Raw genomic sequence first — 16,743 nt, 5'->3', positions numbered from 1 at the left:
GATATTTGTTATTACAAGAAAGTTTGTCCGTTTAATGGCTCCACGCCAATGATCCAGTCCAACACCTCCGACTTCCACTTCAGCTGGAACCAGATGCCCAATGCAATCGGTAGGTTGCCATGGCAACAACGTTTGGACCCCACCCCTGTCCATACTGCTGATCTGGCCAGAGCATGCTGTTGCCATGGAAACACCATGTGTAGCCACAAGCATCCAATTGGTCTGTGTGTGTGTGTGTATGTGTGTGTGTGTGTGTGTGTGTGTGTGTGTGTGTGTGTGTGTGTGTGTGTGTGTGTGTGTGTGTGTGTGTGTGTGTGTGTGTGTGTGTGTGTGTGTGTGTGTGTGTGTGTGTTGTGTGTGCATGCTATGATTAATGCAGGAGACAATGAAAAGGATAACACAATTGGTACCAAACCTGAAACCCTGAGCCTGTTGATAAGCCCTCCTTTCACACGAGCGCGCACACACACACACACACACACACACACCAAAATCAAGCAGTTTAAGAGCAATTTTTATAGCAGTTCTAAAAAAAATATTTTCAAATTAACTGTGGACCAAATGAACAGAAACCAACAGAATATGATCATCCAACCAGTGTTGTTTTTCAATGGAAAGTTGCTGAAACATGCCAAAAAAGTTGCTTAATGTGAAGTCATTAGTGACTCTGACTAGATTTGTCATTAGCTATTATTATTTATCATCACATCTACCTGTTGTACAAGGCGTTTGTGCAAACTGCGTAACTGCGTTGTCATCAGCAGTATATAATCCAGACAATCGGATAAACTGGAGTCTGTGTAATTTGATGACAGATTTATCTTGAATAGTCAAGGTAAATCATTTAGGACAAACTCAAAAAGAAGGAATTATCGGGACAAACGACGGGGATCGGGATTGGTCATTGTGGTACATTGACAGCACATACAAGTTTCTGCTGTTGCTTGTTTCACCATATGCTTTGCGTTACCTTTGCAGTTTGTGCGTTTCCTTACATCCTGGCCTTCACAACGGATTCCATCGAGATCCGGCTGGTGGTCAATGGCAACCTTGTGTACACAGCGGTGGTCCCTGAGCTACAGTTGGCCGCATCACGGGTCAGTATGATTGACAGCTAACACAACAATGGTCCAATCTTTTGTCAACAAGTGTACACTACAAATATCTTCTTTTTTTTAATTCTGTGTCCAACACAGGTCAGAGGTTAGATAATTGAGCAGCAGAAATGCATTATGTGTGTACCCACAACACACTGGTGTTCACTACAGCACTATAGTCTTCCACGCTGTGAGTGTTTCCAGTGTTTTCAGGCCACACTGCGTTATAGAAGTAGCTGTCTCAGCTCTCTGCCTTCAATCAATCTTTATTAGCCCAGTGGGAAATATGGCTGGCAATATGCATGGCTACAAAGCAATAATACACTCATAATTCATACACATAGATAATTTAAAACAGACCACAGTGCACCTGGCATCAAATAAATACTCTTTTTTCTTCCTCTATTGTCATTCAGGCTCTTGTGTTATTTTACTTTTTTTACTTTTCATGTTTGTCCTTCTGCCTTCATCTTGTCAGTCCCTGTCTTCTTAATATTTCCTGGAAGGATCTCAGTCACTCTGTTTTTCCGCCCACAGTCAGACATCTATTTTCTTTCGTCGGCTCCGGTCAGCTCAGCCTCCAACTGCAGTTCAAGAGATACCAGTTCCCAGAGTTCCCCGCAGACGCCCACCGGCTACGAGATGCCAGTGTTTCCCTCGCCGCTCTGTGATGGTAAGCTGTGCCAGGCAATGGTACCGGAGGACGATAATACTAGTGCTTCGACATTCAAGGTTTTTAAAATGCCAGAGTGGCCTGCAGACCTGTTTCGACTTTGGCTGTCCTGTTGTGCCCAGAGCTGGAGGAACACTTACACAAACTTATTTCAGCAGAATGCATTCCCCCCCAGAGTTAGGTTCGTCAATAACGTCATCTTTTCTTACTCTAGAATATTCACATAACTCTCATGACAAAAATAGGTAGAAACATGTCTCCTCTCCATACTTTTTCACTTTAACTTATATAAACAGATAGTTCAAAATATTTTGACTCCTACAAATTTTTTTCATTACACCTGACATTTATCCGAAGCTTCCAGATTAATATCAAGCAGCCGTTTGCTTCCATTTATTTCAGAATAATAGGAAAATCAAGTGACTTGAATCACCAAAAGTTGTTTCAAATGTCAGGTATTTTAATGTTATAGGATCAAATTGAACAAACAAAAATGGTGAATGGACACATCTACAATATTTTCATACCACTGAGACATCCCAAATGTGAAAAAACAAGACAAAAATAAGTAAATTGAGAAATCTCTGATATGAAACATTAACAAAATAAAAGTGCACTCTGATTAATCAACAAAATTGATTTTTTTTTTGTATGATTTTTCCAAGAAAGGTAGGAACCGATATGAGATGGAAAATGATTGGCAGTTTTGAAAATGTGATTTGTAGTTAAACATGCAAAAGCATCATCTTTCAAATTCTTATTAACCGCAAATTACAAATGGAGGAACCGACTATTGACCCACATACTTCCCACCACCGCCACCGCAGCCATTCCGTGTCCTCGGGAGGCAGAGAATGCTTTCCGGGATGATTAAAGATCAATACGAGCCCCTCCCTTCCACCCTCCAGCCCACTTTCACTCCCTCCTCCATCTTTAATTGTATATTTGACCAATCGAGCCCCCCTCCCCCGCGACTGACCTCTTTCAGATTGATACAACAATCTGAAATTAGGGCACAGGGGTTGTGACTGTTGTCAAGGACTTAAAGGTTTGTCATTCAGCGTGAGTCAACCGAATGATGTCTGATGGCAATGTCATCTACCGTGTTCATTAAACTCTCTAGCTGCCGAAAAGGAGTCTTCCTCAGATGTAACCCTGTTATTCTGACGGCTGCAGTTAAGGAGAAGGCTTGAGGAAAACAATTATTAAAATGTCCTGGTTGTCTTGCTGCTGCTGCACGTGAAGGCAGTCTTCTCCTGTGGGGGAGTGGGTATTTACAGGTCCCATTAAGGCTAACAGGGAGGAAGTTCTGGTTGTCGCCGCAGCAATTAGCCGAGGACGGGGCTTTATGCTTTTAGGCCGGTTCGGGGTAATCATTTCCCTCGGAGGGATTCTCATTTTCTTTCCTGTTTTAGCTGGTTATGCATATGATTCTGCATCTCCGGGACTCAATCACCTACCCATGTGTGAACCTAAATGTATGTACTCTGTGTGTGTGTGTGTGTGTGTGTGTGTGTGTGTGTGTGTGTGTGTGTGTGTGTGTGTGTGTGTGTGTGTGTGTGTGTGTGTGTGTGTGTGTGTGTGTGTGTGTGTGTGTGTGTGTGTGTGTGTGTGTGTGTGTGTGTGTGTTGTGTGTTCAGTTTTGTGTAACCCTCTTCTTCATCCCTGGTTCAGATTCTATACGGATCCCCTATGGTACCAAGCTTTCCCTGTACATGTCTAAGGATGCCGAAGGTACTGCAGGATTCTGCCACAACTCGTCCTCAGTTCATGACAAAACCTCCATAATGCTGCCCCACTCACATGCACGTGCTCCCAGAGTATATCACCCTGTCTGTTCCAAGGCGGCATGTTGACTTAAACGTTGGTTGAATGTTAAGTGAACATTCTGTCTTCCCCCCCCCCCCCCACCCCCCTCCCCTTCTCTCTTAACTAATTAAAGCATTTGAGCAAGGAGAGAATAAGAGGGGTGAAAAATGTGATAAAGTGCAAGGTAGAAAAATAAGTGAAGCGCAGGAGATAACGTTGCTCTGACTTACAGGAGTGAAGAGAGGATGAGATGCAGAAAAGGTATGCATGAGTGTGAGAGAAAGGGAGGGGTTGTGTACAAGCAGGAGGTTGGGAGAGAAGGAGGGAGAAAGGGGAAAGAGGGAAGAAGAAGACACGACTGCCGCAGCATGATTTACAGATTGCACTGTCGCCATGGAGACTTTTGTCAGCCCTCTCTTCGATCCAAAGCTTGTCCAAACAGCGGTGCCACAATCTGAGGGTGAGGGTAGGTGGGGTGCTGGGGGTGGAAGGGTGGGGGGTATAGCGGAGGCAGGCTCAAGAAGGGGGAGAGAGAGAGGCGGAAGGAGCGCTGACAAAAATCCCATCCTCTAACTGCCTGTGCACCTGCGGTATCTGCTCCTAGGGGAGGGTTTCATCTGGTGTAATCGCATCAGTAACATGAACAAGATGTTGTTACTGATGCCGGCTGCCACCTACCTCCACTGGCTTAAACACACGCCAAAGACCTGCAGCAAAGCAGCATGGCGCTCAGGAGAATTCAACTTCGCTCGGTGCTTAAAAAAAACACTCACAATATTTCATTTAATTTGCCGGTGTGGCGGAGCATGACACTTCCCCTGGTCCAGAGACGCATGGAATATACTGATCTCTCTGATTATATATTCCAAATAACTGCATGCTTTCCCGAATTTTGGTTTTTATGGAAATTATTTATTTATCTTTGTTTTAATGCCAGCGCAGGTTACAGGAGACCAACAGGAGTAACAACACTAACACAGTGTACCTGTCAGGCATCGGCAGTGACCCTTGATTTTTCTCCGTGGCTCCTTACTCACCCCTTGCCCGCTGACATTTCAGATGAGACAGTCCTCTTTGTGCAGCTGTAGTCTCCACATTGATTCAGCCTCATCCATATTACTACCAGTCTGCCTCAGTGGAGCAGTCGGGGGCTGCTAAACTGCAATGCTGCTCCCGGTTGGCACAATTGGGCACTGCAGTTTGGCACAACGCAGCTACGCAAGCAGAGTGTGCCCTTTGTTAAACTCCAAACATCCATTTAATTTGTTCCAAACAGACTTTAAGCACTTGCAGTCTCTGCTGAATGGAAGGTCTGCTCTAAATGGCTACAACTGAATAGTTATATTACTTTAGCTCTTTGTGGTAAGGCTGATTAATTTTAAGATCACACACTGTTTCAGTAAATAGGGCTATTAATCACGTTCAAATGTCTTCAATTGAATAAGGGAGTTTGATTTTATTGAACCAGTTTGTCACCTCCCAGACCCATTAAAGTGTTTTACTGAGCGAGATTCTGGATTTTAGGACATTCTGCATATTTTAGTTCATAATCTACCAATCACACATTACAGTGACTATTTTCCAGATCACACCATAATCACACCATTTGATGACACATTTTTATTAAAGGTGACATATTATGCAAAAATCACTTTTTCAGTGTCTGTGCACATTAATTTAGGTATCTGTGGAGACTGCCGGCCCTCAACCTGTGAAAAAAGACCATGCAGTTGTCGGGGTTTTTGTTGAGGGGGCCTAAAAGAAATCCTGGCGTTTTAGACCTTTTAGACCAGGGGCTGGTGAAAAGCTGCAGGAATGGGCAGTGTGAGAACAGTGATGCCTTTTCTGAGCATTAGAGCATGTAAACCTTTTCCAGTGGTAACCCACATTAAAAGTATGAACCTGAATATGAGCATAATATGTCACCTTTAAGGCTTTGTAAGCTTATGCTGTTGCAAGCACGTGTCTGTTTAGAAAACGTTCTCTATTGGTGCATTAAAGGCCTTTTTTTGTTAAATCAATAGCAAGACCAGTTCACATTGAGCATTTGAAATGGACAGTACAGTATGTTTGATCGCTGTTGTTGTTGTGAGTTTGATTTTCTGACAATACAGCGCGCGAGAGCGATGTTTTAATCAGCCAAATGTCACACGGTCCTTAAATGCACCACTGAGAGGAATTTGTTCGATATTCTGGGGAATTAGCGTAATCACCTTCCGTTCAGATGAGAGGACGGAATCCACTACTCCAATGTTTGTATGTTACATTTGAAGATAGAGGGAGCAGGTCGGCACTGGCCAGAGCAGACAAACTTCACCTATCAGCAAACCTAGAGCTTACTAATTATTACATTAAGATAATTGTGGTTTTATCAACTAAAAACCCTGCGTCGACCTCTGAGCTTCTCTTCTGATTGGCTGGCCATTTTTTTAGTGATGCACTGTCAGGCCAATCACTATTGCCTGGTAAAACTCACCAGTAAATGCAAAAGATTGTCAATCAGCGCTGAAATGATCCAAACAGACGGGTCAAACTCAGACTAAAATGCATCGTCATGCATTTCTCCAGTAATATCACTACCATTGGGAAGGCTGTGCAGTGATATATTAGCTTACTGACATCCAATGTGCATGCACTTTGCGTGGTATTGGTGATAAAGTTAAAACGACAACAAAAAATGTTGGGCTTCAATTATAGCATACAGGCGTAAGACTGGTACTGATCTGCATTACCATCCAATAGTAACTTCGCTCAGAAAAAAAAAGTGATTAAGTGACTGTGTGGAAAGTCTACATGCAATAAAAACCTGTGGTGCTTCAGGCCAGTTTCACACATCTCTCATTCACTGTCACACATTCCTCTCCATTTTCCTTTTGTCTCTTTTCCTACGTCCATTCCCACTGTTGGCCTTTTTTATTTCTTGTTTCGTGTCCTCACGTCTTTCTTTGCTTTCCTGACTTTCCTCCCCTGCGTTCTCCTTTTTCCATCCCCTGGGTTTTCTTCCTCCCAGGTGAAGCGGCATGCAAGCACATCTTCAGGATCCCCCTGTGTAACTTGGTGGGCCGCAGCATTGAGAGACCCCTCAAGTCTCCTCTGGTCAACAAGGTGCTGACGGCGCCCGCCCCCGCCATGGTGCCGTCAACGCCCCTCATCTCTGCAACGCACTCACTTTCCCTGTCACGCATGGAGATCAAGGAGATAGCCACCCGCACACGGAAGGAGCTTCTAGGTAAATAAAACCTCTATTATAATTGTATATACTGTATATGAGATACAATGCATTGTCAGGTCTGTATGCTGAATATAAGGCTACAGCTTTGCATAAAGAGTCTGAATAGGGGCAATCGGCTTCCCTAGCTCGATGTACAGGTAGAGGGTGTCACACACCAAAGCAACGATCGACTGTCTGAACTCGGCTGAACGCGGAACGAGTGTCCGTAGATGAAATTGTTGCCCGTCTGTACTTCGTCGATAAGCTGCTTTTCTGCCGAGTGAACATGTCGGAGTCGGCTGATGAAACGTACGAGCCAGTTGGCCGTCTAGGCGGTGTGTTCCGGGTGTGATGTTTTGTTTGCCTGACGCGGCCAGTCGTCTTTGTTGATGTGAGTTGTTTGACTTAGTGTTGGTGGACTACCTTATCAGAAACCAACCACCAGCACTTCCAAAGGTCACGGGTCAGCATGGTTACATGCTGGGCTAATCCTTGAACCAGGAAGCAGTGGAGTTCTTGTGGAGGTAGTCCGCACTACTTCTAGTCCCGGCCAAGAAGTAGTCTTTGGTTATTTGTGCAGAAAAAAAAAACAAGGTTCCCTCTTTGCCGAGTGTTGTAGCTTCATTCTGAAGATATAAGAGTGGTGACGGTCTTTTCATACATCAAGTAGTCCGAGCGTATTTCCAAATGTTGAAATAATTCCTTGAAGTGGTGACCATTTGCCGTTGCTTCACACCAATGAAGGCTTGACAGAGGAACCAAGTGGGAAGTCCGACAGTGGAACAGTCAAACAGAGGAAGTTGAGCAAGAAGAACACGGAGGACGAGCCCAAGGCGCGAGCACTGACGTCGACGAACAGTGACAGGTGAATGTGACGGATTCAACTGCGGCGCCGCGTTTAACAGCCCACACAATGTCATTTGAGCTCGTGTTTCTATCTTTCTGTGCGCAACAGGTTAGCGTCAGAGTCTTTCGAGGCAGACCTGGACATCCAGCTGCATTGTTCGTCCAGTTCGGAGGCCGAGCCGGAGAAGGCGGTGCTGCGGGCGGAGAGCCCGCCTCTCGCCAGCGCGTTTGCCCTCTCTACATCCTTTGAGGAAGATGTCCTGGACCTAAAGTGAAGACAATCCCACCATGCACTTCTCTGCCCACCCACTCCTGTACTGTCACCGTTATTTTTATTGTTTTGTTTGTCTTTAAGTTGTTGAATCCCTTTGTTCTTGTCAGGTTATTTTTTATTTCGTTTATATCCCTGTATCTTGGATCATTCATCATCGGACAAGATGGGTGCTGTGGGAGTTAGGAGCCGTCTCTGTGTGCGTGTTTGTTTCCGTGAGCAGTCCCTCCGCCACTGTGTGTTGGGTGTTTGTGTTGCACCGCAGCAAATAACCCAAAGAGGCGATGAGGTCGTGTAAGATGCCGTGGTTTTATTTTGAGCTCTGCAACAGTTTCGAGACAATGGTTTGATCCCAAGCCAGAAACTGAATGTAAATCGACACATCTGCGCTCACAATGCCCTCTGAAGTTGCTAGAGCTTACTATGTGTTGTATATTATGTGATTATTTCCCACTATCAAATGTTGTATGATATGCATATGTGTGTGTACATCTGTTTATACATGGAAATGCATACACAGTGACAGGCTTGTATGCTTGTCATGCCTGTGATGCATATTTATAGATATATTATAAAAATCCATTTTATTCCCATATTTAGTGAAAGTATGATGTTTTATGCGCTCTGCACATATTAGTCCTTATTCTTCTCCTCAGTCGCAGCACGCAGGTAGACAGGGCTGGAGGCAAAGTCTCCCACAAGTGCCATTTCCCTTCATCCCTCACTGAACTACACCTCCAACAGCCACCATATTCTGGTGTCTGACAGTAGCAGCCATGATTGTAGTCAACATAGATTACTGCGATGACCTTTCATTTAGGATAGACAAGTCACCTACCGGAGGAACCCAGAAGAATTAGGCAACCTTAAATCTGCGTGACACGCCTTTGCTGCGGGCTTTGTGCTATAGGCCAAAATGAGCGTCCTGGAAACCATGAGGTCTGCGACATCATACCCAAAATAACAACATAAAACAAACCAAACCTGAGACAACAGAAGTTTGGAAAGAAAAAAAGGGCTTCTTTTACTAGACTGTCATGTGTTCATGAGCAATGGTACAGCAAGGGAATTGAAGACAAAACCTCAAGTTTTAGCCAAACTGAAGTAAAAAATAAAGCATATTGTCCTTAACTGAAATGGTAAAAGCATACATTTCTCAAAAAAATTAAAAATTGAGCCAATAGTATCATGACTACTCACGACACTTAAATAAAAATTAAGTACGAGATATTTTTAGTTTTTTTTTATCTTTCTGTGTATGGCAGGAGCAGAAGGGCAGTGAACTCTGAGGGGGTTCTCAAATATTGAAGCATTAATATGGAAATAAAAAAAACTATATAATATATAATGCACAGAACCAATTTCAAAGCCATACAGGAAAACAAACTCTGAATTTAGATAGTTGTACCTTCAGGAAAACTTTTCCCAACTAAAATTAGAAACCAAGAGTAACCATGAACTAAATAGCACTATCACATTGAAGTAATATTTCGAAAAATAAAATAACAAACTATAACTGAGAAGATGTAAAATTGAGAGACCGTGTGAATATATGGGTTGAGCAATTGGCCAATTCAGCCGATGCTGGTGATGCTCCATTGTTCTCTTATCAACATTTGAACCGCCGTGTGTCCTTTGAAAAACAGCAACACGTCTTAAAACCCAACAGACAGACACATGGTTAAAATTACTCATCGATAATCAGACTCATCATTAATTATACTAACGAGTTTTTAGTCAGGACCCGCAACTGGTCATCCTTCACTCCAAATCTGTCTAGAAAAGTCCTTGACACTCTTGAAATTTGAACCTGATGTGAACTCAAAGGCTTACTCCAGTGATTTAGTACTGTACTTCCATAAAAGTTGGAGGATTTAAGAAGAGACAGTTTAAAGAGATTACAAGAGCAGCAGCACAGGTAATGTTCTGGGATTTACTATTCAATGGATCCTACATTTTCCATAATGCACCTCAACAGTTTTGTTGCCTAGACCCCCTCTACCTTTTCCATGCCCACTTTTTTTTTCAACCGCAGGCTTTCTGTAAGAAAAATGTCATGCTGCGTTCACGCCGCGTTATAAATATCGTTATCACAGAAAGAGTTTCTGACCAGTAATATCATTCACGTCAACATCTCGAGTCATAATTACAACGAGGAAACTCTCTAAAAGTTTAAATATGTCTGACTCGGCATTTATTAATACATAAGTGCCTGAAAACATAACAAATTTGGATGACTCACATCGGCCAACTAATGCTCACAAGTCATTGACATTAGAATCTTTTCCATCTCTCCCTTCCAATATCAATGCTGCATTCACACATTGTTGGCAGATTTGGGAAAAGAAGGAATAAACTCCCCATATTCTGACTTGGAAGTGGTCACACCTACGATTCACACATCTTGTGTAATGGCTACAAACTATGGCTCCAGTGAAGTGAAGTGGATTTTATTTCATTGTAATCAATTGTCTTTTTCAGTGCAGACTGAGTTGTACTTCTCGTGGTACTTGAGCTGACCTAATATGTAAAACCAGTAGAGTTTCCCTTTAAATTCTAAAAGGAATTTTATACAAAAAGCAACACTTTGACATCACTAAAGCCCCATTAGTTCAGGTACTTTTGAGGCGTTCTCTGTCTTAGGGCTCGGCCGCCCAGTTGAAAACTATAACCTGCATTCACCTCAGTGGCAGAATAAAACAGCTGCAGTGATTTGGCCCCTTATGAGGCTGCAGAGTCTCAGAGGCGTCAGCCTCGAACAAGTTTGCTCTTCAACATAGACAGCAAAAAGGCTTACCGTTCAAATCTATACCATAAATCCGCCTCATCTTCACTGACGCCGTCAAATGAGTCACGTCGCATGTGTCAGGTGTGGACGACGAATCCAACATGACAATGTTTTCAGTAATGAACACTAGACAGTCAAGTAACACACAGGGAAGAAAGCCTGAAGGGCTAACAAAGGGAAACTTGGGAGCAGTGGTTCTGACAATGTCGGTATGAGAGCGCCCCCATGTGGTAGTTCACAACACAGCAGCCTTCAGAATGTGCATGAGCCTCCTCTTCCTCCCCCTGCCTGTGTCAGTGGGAACCTCTCCAAAACTATAACAAATGCGAAAAACTAAAAAAGGGAAGAAGAAGAAGTGGGTGGGGAGGAGTTTTTACAAAGGAAACTTTACTTAGAGTCTTTATTGCTCTGGATGAGTGTGGGGGATCGGGGGAGCGCTGCTTCTCCCCCTTCCGTTGTTCCTTTTCTTTTTTCCTCTTCCATTTCCGTCGAGTACTCCTTTGTTTCTACCTCCCCTTGGCATTTTCACCCATTTTTGTGTTTGTTTATTTTCGTTGTGTTTTTTGGGGTTATTTTTTTGTATTTGAACCTTTATTTACTGTTTAGACTGTTGCTGAACCTCTCTGTGATATCAAAATGAAAGAAAAATTCACAAAAAAAACACCAAGTGTCTTAAAAATATTGTACCGCCATCGTTTTTAATGCCAAGTACTACTTGTAAATGTTTGTGTATCAAAATGTGGCCTCAAAGGAAACTGAACTATATTATTATTATTATTATTATTATTATTATTATTATTATGATAATTATTATGATTTGAGCAATTATTTTAAACAAGTGCTGTAGACCACTGCTGTGAAAGTAGTTGTTTCTGTTCATTGATATGTAATAAATATTTATGAAATTTGAACTGTTTGCTTCTTTTTTTAATCATCTTACATGGGAGGTTTTTTTGTAAGTCGGACTCCCAAGGGCGTTTTTAATTAGTTTGGGAGTAATCAGTTCCCCCACAGTGCACTGTAGCAGTCACAAGGTCAGGACCTACTGTGAAGGTGTGAGCAGCTCACATGGGTCGATGTTTAGAACAAATTCTTCATGGCTGAACAAGCAAAAGTTTTTTTCAAAAGCTCTGTATGTGGCATCTGAAGACATTTTTTCATCCAGTAGCTGTTGAGATATTTTGGTTCGAACCAATGTAGTGAACCGAGAGCTTGTCCAACTTGTTGTTGTCCACAGGGCCATGCCGCTAACATGTTAATGCATTTAACAATTACATTTAACAATTACAAACTTTTTAAATTATCTTCACAATCTTAGGTTATAATAACCTTACACCTGTTGAAATTTGTGTTTCACCATCTTTATTCTTTATGTTCATCCGATTGCTCTTTTACCATTTTTCTTTGCTTTCTGTTTGGTTCAGCATTATTGACTCTGTGTGACACGTGTGAGCTCACAGGTAGATGTTCACAGAGTCTCCGTTTTGACAGATGGTTCAGTTTCTCGAACCTGTTATCACTTTAACCTGTTAATGACACGTTGCCGCGTTTTTTCCAGGATAAAAAGAAAACGCTCACACCACCTAGGGTCTAATTATTTTTTCGAGTCAGCGTGTGTTTGATTCTGTGACACTGTAATATTTACTATAATCTGTACCAACTCAAAGGTTAATGAGGGGTTCAGGTGTGATGACGCAAAGGCGCCACACAATTTGTTCTCTCGGAGGGTGGAAATTGGAATTGGAGCTTTCTGTGTGTGGCCACAAGGTGGGGATAAGTAATGATATGACTGTAATATGATGAAACCACAAAAACGTTTTGGGTTTTTTCCTCCCCCAGTTTAATGCTTGTTAAATCTCTGTTGCTCTGAAGGAGACAGATGAGTTGACACGCACCGAGCAACAGACCATCCAGTCCAACATAAACTGATCTCCTGACAGGAACCAGCCGGGGGGGACAAGGAAAACAGAGCAAAACTTTTCTTTTTTGTCAAGCCCTTAAAGTCAGGTTACTCAGCACATTGAACGACGACTGTGGGGGGGGGGGGGGGGGGGGGGGTGTGTGTGTGTGTGTGTGTGTGTGTCAGTTCCTGGGAGAATCCTCAACCTGAAAGAGTGAGTGGCAAACAGACGAGAAGTGATTGGTATAGGAAGTAGGACATGTGCCTTGTTTCCTCTCCTCACCCTGGAGGTAGAGGGCAGGTTGAGACGACCACTCCACTCGTGCATATAGACACACCCCTTCTGTCTCTGGCATGTTATTAGCTTTAGCTTTCACCCAGAGCATATGTATTGTGAAGGCTCATTCATTCAAAGAAACGCCTCCTCCCACGTCCCCCAGGTCTGTCACAAAACTTTGCTGCTTTTTCATTTCCAAGTTTAGTCATCACCACTGGTAGGAAAATCACTGGACAAAAAAATTGTTTCTGGGAGCCAGATACGAGTGAAAGTCTGAAAATATTGAGCCCATCAAGCAGCCGAGTCATTCTAACCCTTTGACACACAGACCACAAACACACACGCATGACTGAGCGACCTCAAGTCTTTCAGTGCGTCTCTCTGGCTTCCGAGCAGCGTCCAGCCCCCTCGGGACACGACAGAGAGCACAGCGCAGTCCAAAGGCCTTACGTAACCGCCGGAGGAATGCTGGAAGCTGTGCCTCAGACTTCTGGATCATCTCACACGCCAACACAAAAAGCAGAGTGGGGCCTCGTCCGCTGAACAACGGAGCACACTGTCTCCGCGCGACCAGGCAGAGTTAACGGGGATCCCACTACTGGACCACAACATCGGATTTAGGAATAAATTACTGCATTAACAAATTGGCGTCCAAGTAAGACATGGGTCAGCTTGATTTGTTTTATTGCCTACAAAATGCTTACTGAATAAATTATTATTATTAATACAATACTTGTTTTTCACAGAAGATTACAGTATCACACATCAGAACACGTCCATCCACTCTTTTTTCTCTGCAGGTCGTTGTAAAATTGATTTCTCAGTCCTAACCGTGCAACGGTCCTCTTAAGGGCCCCCCCCAGAAGGCCCTTAAGAGACAGTTTTTAACTCTCACAGTAAAAGCATTTCTCTTGTGTTCTACTGAGTGTGGCATTACAATCTTTCAACACGTCGTCATCATCAGTCACCGTGCCAGGATCCATTAGGCTTTTGTTGAATGTAGCAATGCAGACAAATGTTAACACAACAGATGGAATATCCACACAGGAAACAGATCCACATGAATGGTGGTCTGTGTTGTGCGTAAACACCAAAGAAAAAGGGGGGGGGGGGGGGGGGGGGGATCAACATACTGTCCAGTGCAGAGCTGGAAAATCCTCCCAACTAGCTTGAGCCAAATATCCGTCAGTGACTTTTAAATTCTAGCATCACTTCAGCGAAACCTGGTTAAAAAAGAACACAATGAGCAAGAACCTTCAATTTGCATTTTAAATACACGACGAGTACAGTACATAATCTCTACTTCAATGAACTTTTCAGACATTCTGACGTTTGTGAATAAAACAAAGAAAAATACTGACAAAATCTCACAAAAAACCCAGTCGCAGCAGATCACGCGCATGCGCACACGCACGCACACACACACACACACACACCTTGCAGTATATTGCACTCTCGCTGACATTCTCGTCCCTCGCGCGTACTCCCTCCCATGAGTCCTTTCAGTATCAACCGCCTGCTTTATCTTTTTTTTATCGTTTTTCAAATGACACCAGGCCAAATATGGTGACCAACATCTCCTGCGGAGCGCCACCTCCACAGTCCCTCTGTTCCTCTGGATATTTAGGCGTACGCCGCGACTGCCATGAGAATCTGCAGAGCCATGGAGACGCAAGGTATCTGTGCGAAGGTGTAGGCCATGGAGCGGGTTGGTGCTCGTAGGGCGCACAGGTAGGCAATGCTGTGCAGCACGCGGCACACGAAGAAGACGAGGAAGTGAAGGCGGGCCACCGCCAGTGAAGGGCCAGTCAGGGAGTAAATGGCACCCAGGAAGAGGAAGGGGAGGATGTTCTCCATGTCATTAATATGGGCTCTGTGGGAGGGAAGGGATTCGGTCACACCCATGTATATGCAGTATGTATGTGTAATACAATACAGACACACATTTGTTTATTTTATATCCTGTAATGCTGTTTCAGAGAAGTGATGATGGACCATAAACTATTCTACCTCTATTTCTGTGACGCGCAAACATTGTGGATTACATCATGGTTTCCCAGAGGATTGGCTGTCAGAAACTGGAAATTCTGTCATTTCTCACTAAGGCGACTCATCAGTTAAATTCAGTCTGGGCAAGACATGCTCATCTCGCTTGCATCACACACAGTTGCCTGTGACTTTCTCATTTTGGCAGCACGCTCAGATGAGCCACGCTGTTCTATTGCTTCCTCTCCACCCGCCAGGTTCAACTTTGTAATAATATCAACTACTTGCAGAAGGAGTACATTGTAAAAGAAGTGATTGCAGGCTGTTTGAGTACATTGCTGTAGCTGAATTCGTAAATGCCTGCAAATGCATATTTAGTTGTTTTTCCCCGGCACAAGTTCACAGATAGTCCAGGACAGACAGACCAGGAAAACATCTTGGTAGAAAAACTTCTGCTTTACATCACTATCTTCGAAGATCATGACAAGTTAAAACAACGCCAAACAAAAGTGCAACGCGCTGCCAAGAATCAGTTCAGGAAAACACATGGTCTCAGAAAGAAAGCTATCCTCCAAGAACTCTGCAGGGACTTTGAGATTTGGGTGGGAAACATTCAAGTGATATTTGTACATCTCAGCCAGAAAAATCCCAGAAGCTTCAGCGAAGCCACTTGACAGTGTAAAAACTAAGATATTGATCATCCCATACAATAATCGTGACGCCACCATCATAATGTAAAAAATATAGGCTGAATGTGATTTATGAAGCTATACTTTTATTGTACTGTATCTTCAGCACAATTGCTTACGAGTAATTGTCTGGGTATTTTCATTTAATGCCAATTTGTACTTTTTATTCCACTCTTTATCTGAAACCTAAAGTCTACATTTACACAATTTATTTAGTTTACATATGATAAGCTCCAAAAAGTATTTAGTGCACAAGCTAGACTGTTTTCTCCAGAGATTATAACCAACTTTTCCAAGATTTGTCATAGTTATAGTCAGTTTTTTGGTGAAAGTAACAACTTAAAAAGCAGTACAAATCAAATATGTGGACTGATATGTGGTGGTGGTTGTTGTTTCTTGCAGACTCAAAGCATGTCATGCACGTCAGTGTCACCGTCTCTGCTCTCACCTCCGGCACCTCTCCACATATGGATCCTCTCTGTGGTACTGTAAACCTCCGTGTCTCAGCGCGTCCTCGGGGTTGGCAAAAGCCTTTCAGGAAAAGAAAAAGCACAAAACCATTATCAGTGAGGTGGATATCGATGTCGCGATGTGAGTGGTCGCCGTTGACGTCCTCAAACCCGTTCCAAAGTCACGCGCTCACCTTTTTACGCAGCCTCACTTGCCCCGTGATGATCGCCATGATGAACATTTTCATCACCAGCAGCACGGCGTAGAACACGAAACAGGAGAACACCTCGTTTGTAACCAGCACCGCCATGGCTGTCTCGATCGAGGCTGTCCGAAGTGCGCTGCGCAGGAGAGCTTCGGGGGCCCGGCGGAGCGCGCGTAAAGCTGCAGAAAAGTGAGAGTGAGTCGGAGCGGAGGCGTTTTTGTACAGACGGTGACGGTCTCCACCCACTCATCGATGATGGCAGGTTAAATCAGAGCAGACGGAAATGTGCCATTCGTGTTACATTCATGCCCCATTAACTTTTTCCTTTGCCGCGCCAAAAATGGATTCCCCGTGGCCATGAGGATCGAAAAGTGTCCATTGTGAGAAAAACAAGTTTCCTTGTGAGCGGCATTGTATTATTGTCTCTAGTTGTGGCAGGCATGCTTTGCCTGTTGTAAGGTGTCAATTTTCAGTGTCGAATCCCAATCAGAAAAGTTATGAGACTTTCCCAGAGGAAAGAAGTGGAGTGACAAGTACAATA

The 16,743-nt window shown here is 43.5% G+C and overlaps 2 protein-coding genes across 11 annotated transcripts in view; one reads left to right on the top strand and one right to left on the bottom strand.

The window, feature by feature from the left end:
• garnl3 (GTPase activating Rap/RanGAP domain like 3) overlaps window positions 1–11,606 on the top strand; it is a 67,673-nt gene extending 56,067 nt beyond the window's left edge. For 6 of the 10 annotated variants that reach the window (XM_035608138.2, XM_035608131.2, XM_035608132.2 and 3 more), the window contains 7 exons: window positions 2–109; window positions 979–1,097; window positions 1,635–1,770; window positions 3,445–3,504; window positions 6,590–6,808; window positions 7,535–7,655; window positions 7,746–11,606. In XM_035608138.2, the coding sequence (XP_035464031.1) occupies window positions 2–109; window positions 979–1,097; window positions 1,635–1,770; window positions 3,445–3,504; window positions 6,590–6,808; window positions 7,535–7,655; window positions 7,746–7,911 (929 nt within the window). In that variant the 3' untranslated portion in view covers window positions 7,912–11,606. Of the gene's footprint in view, window position 1; window positions 110–978; window positions 1,098–1,634; window positions 1,771–3,444; window positions 3,505–3,811; window positions 3,841–6,589; window positions 6,809–7,534; window positions 7,656–7,745 lie in introns of those variants that run through there. The other 4 variants (XM_035608135.2, XM_035608141.2, XM_035608139.2 and 1 more) reach the window with 3 other exon arrangements.
• A 1,933-nt stretch (window positions 11,607–13,539) lies between these two features.
• Window positions 13,540–16,442, bottom strand: ptges (prostaglandin E synthase). Its single transcript, XM_035609061.2, has 3 exons — window positions 16,191–16,442; window positions 15,996–16,078; window positions 13,540–14,745 (listed from the first exon to the last, which is right to left on the bottom strand). The coding sequence occupies exons 1-3, from the start codon at window positions 16,305–16,307 to the stop codon at window positions 14,496–14,498; spliced, it is 450 nt and encodes a 149-aa protein (XP_035464954.1). The 5' UTR covers window positions 16,308–16,442; the 3' UTR covers window positions 13,540–14,495.
• Between the last annotated feature and the right edge of the window lie 301 nt (window positions 16,443–16,743).

This window comes from Scophthalmus maximus, chromosome 20, assembly GCF_022379125.1.
Source record: "Scophthalmus maximus strain ysfricsl-2021 chromosome 20, ASM2237912v1, whole genome shotgun sequence".
Classification (NCBI taxonomy): domain Eukaryota; kingdom Metazoa; phylum Chordata; class Actinopteri; order Pleuronectiformes; family Scophthalmidae; genus Scophthalmus; species Scophthalmus maximus.
Note: the sequence above shows the minus strand (reverse complement) of the source record. Positions and strands in the feature narration are given on the sequence as shown.

Excerpts from the sequence above, each read along its gene's own strand:
- ptges (XM_035609061.2), bottom strand. The coding sequence starts at position 16,307 with ATGGCGGTGCTGGTTACAAACGAGGTGTTCTCCTGTTTCGTGTTCTAC. Across the intron at positions 16,079-16,190 it reads AAGTGAGGCTGCGTAAAAAG|GCTTTTGCCAACCCCGAGGA; the intron begins GTGAGCGCGTGA and ends TTTTCCTGAAAG. Across the intron at positions 14,746-15,995 it reads TATGTGGAGAGGTGCCGGAG|AGCCCATATTAATGACATGG; the intron begins GTGAGAGCAGAG and ends TCCCTCCCACAG.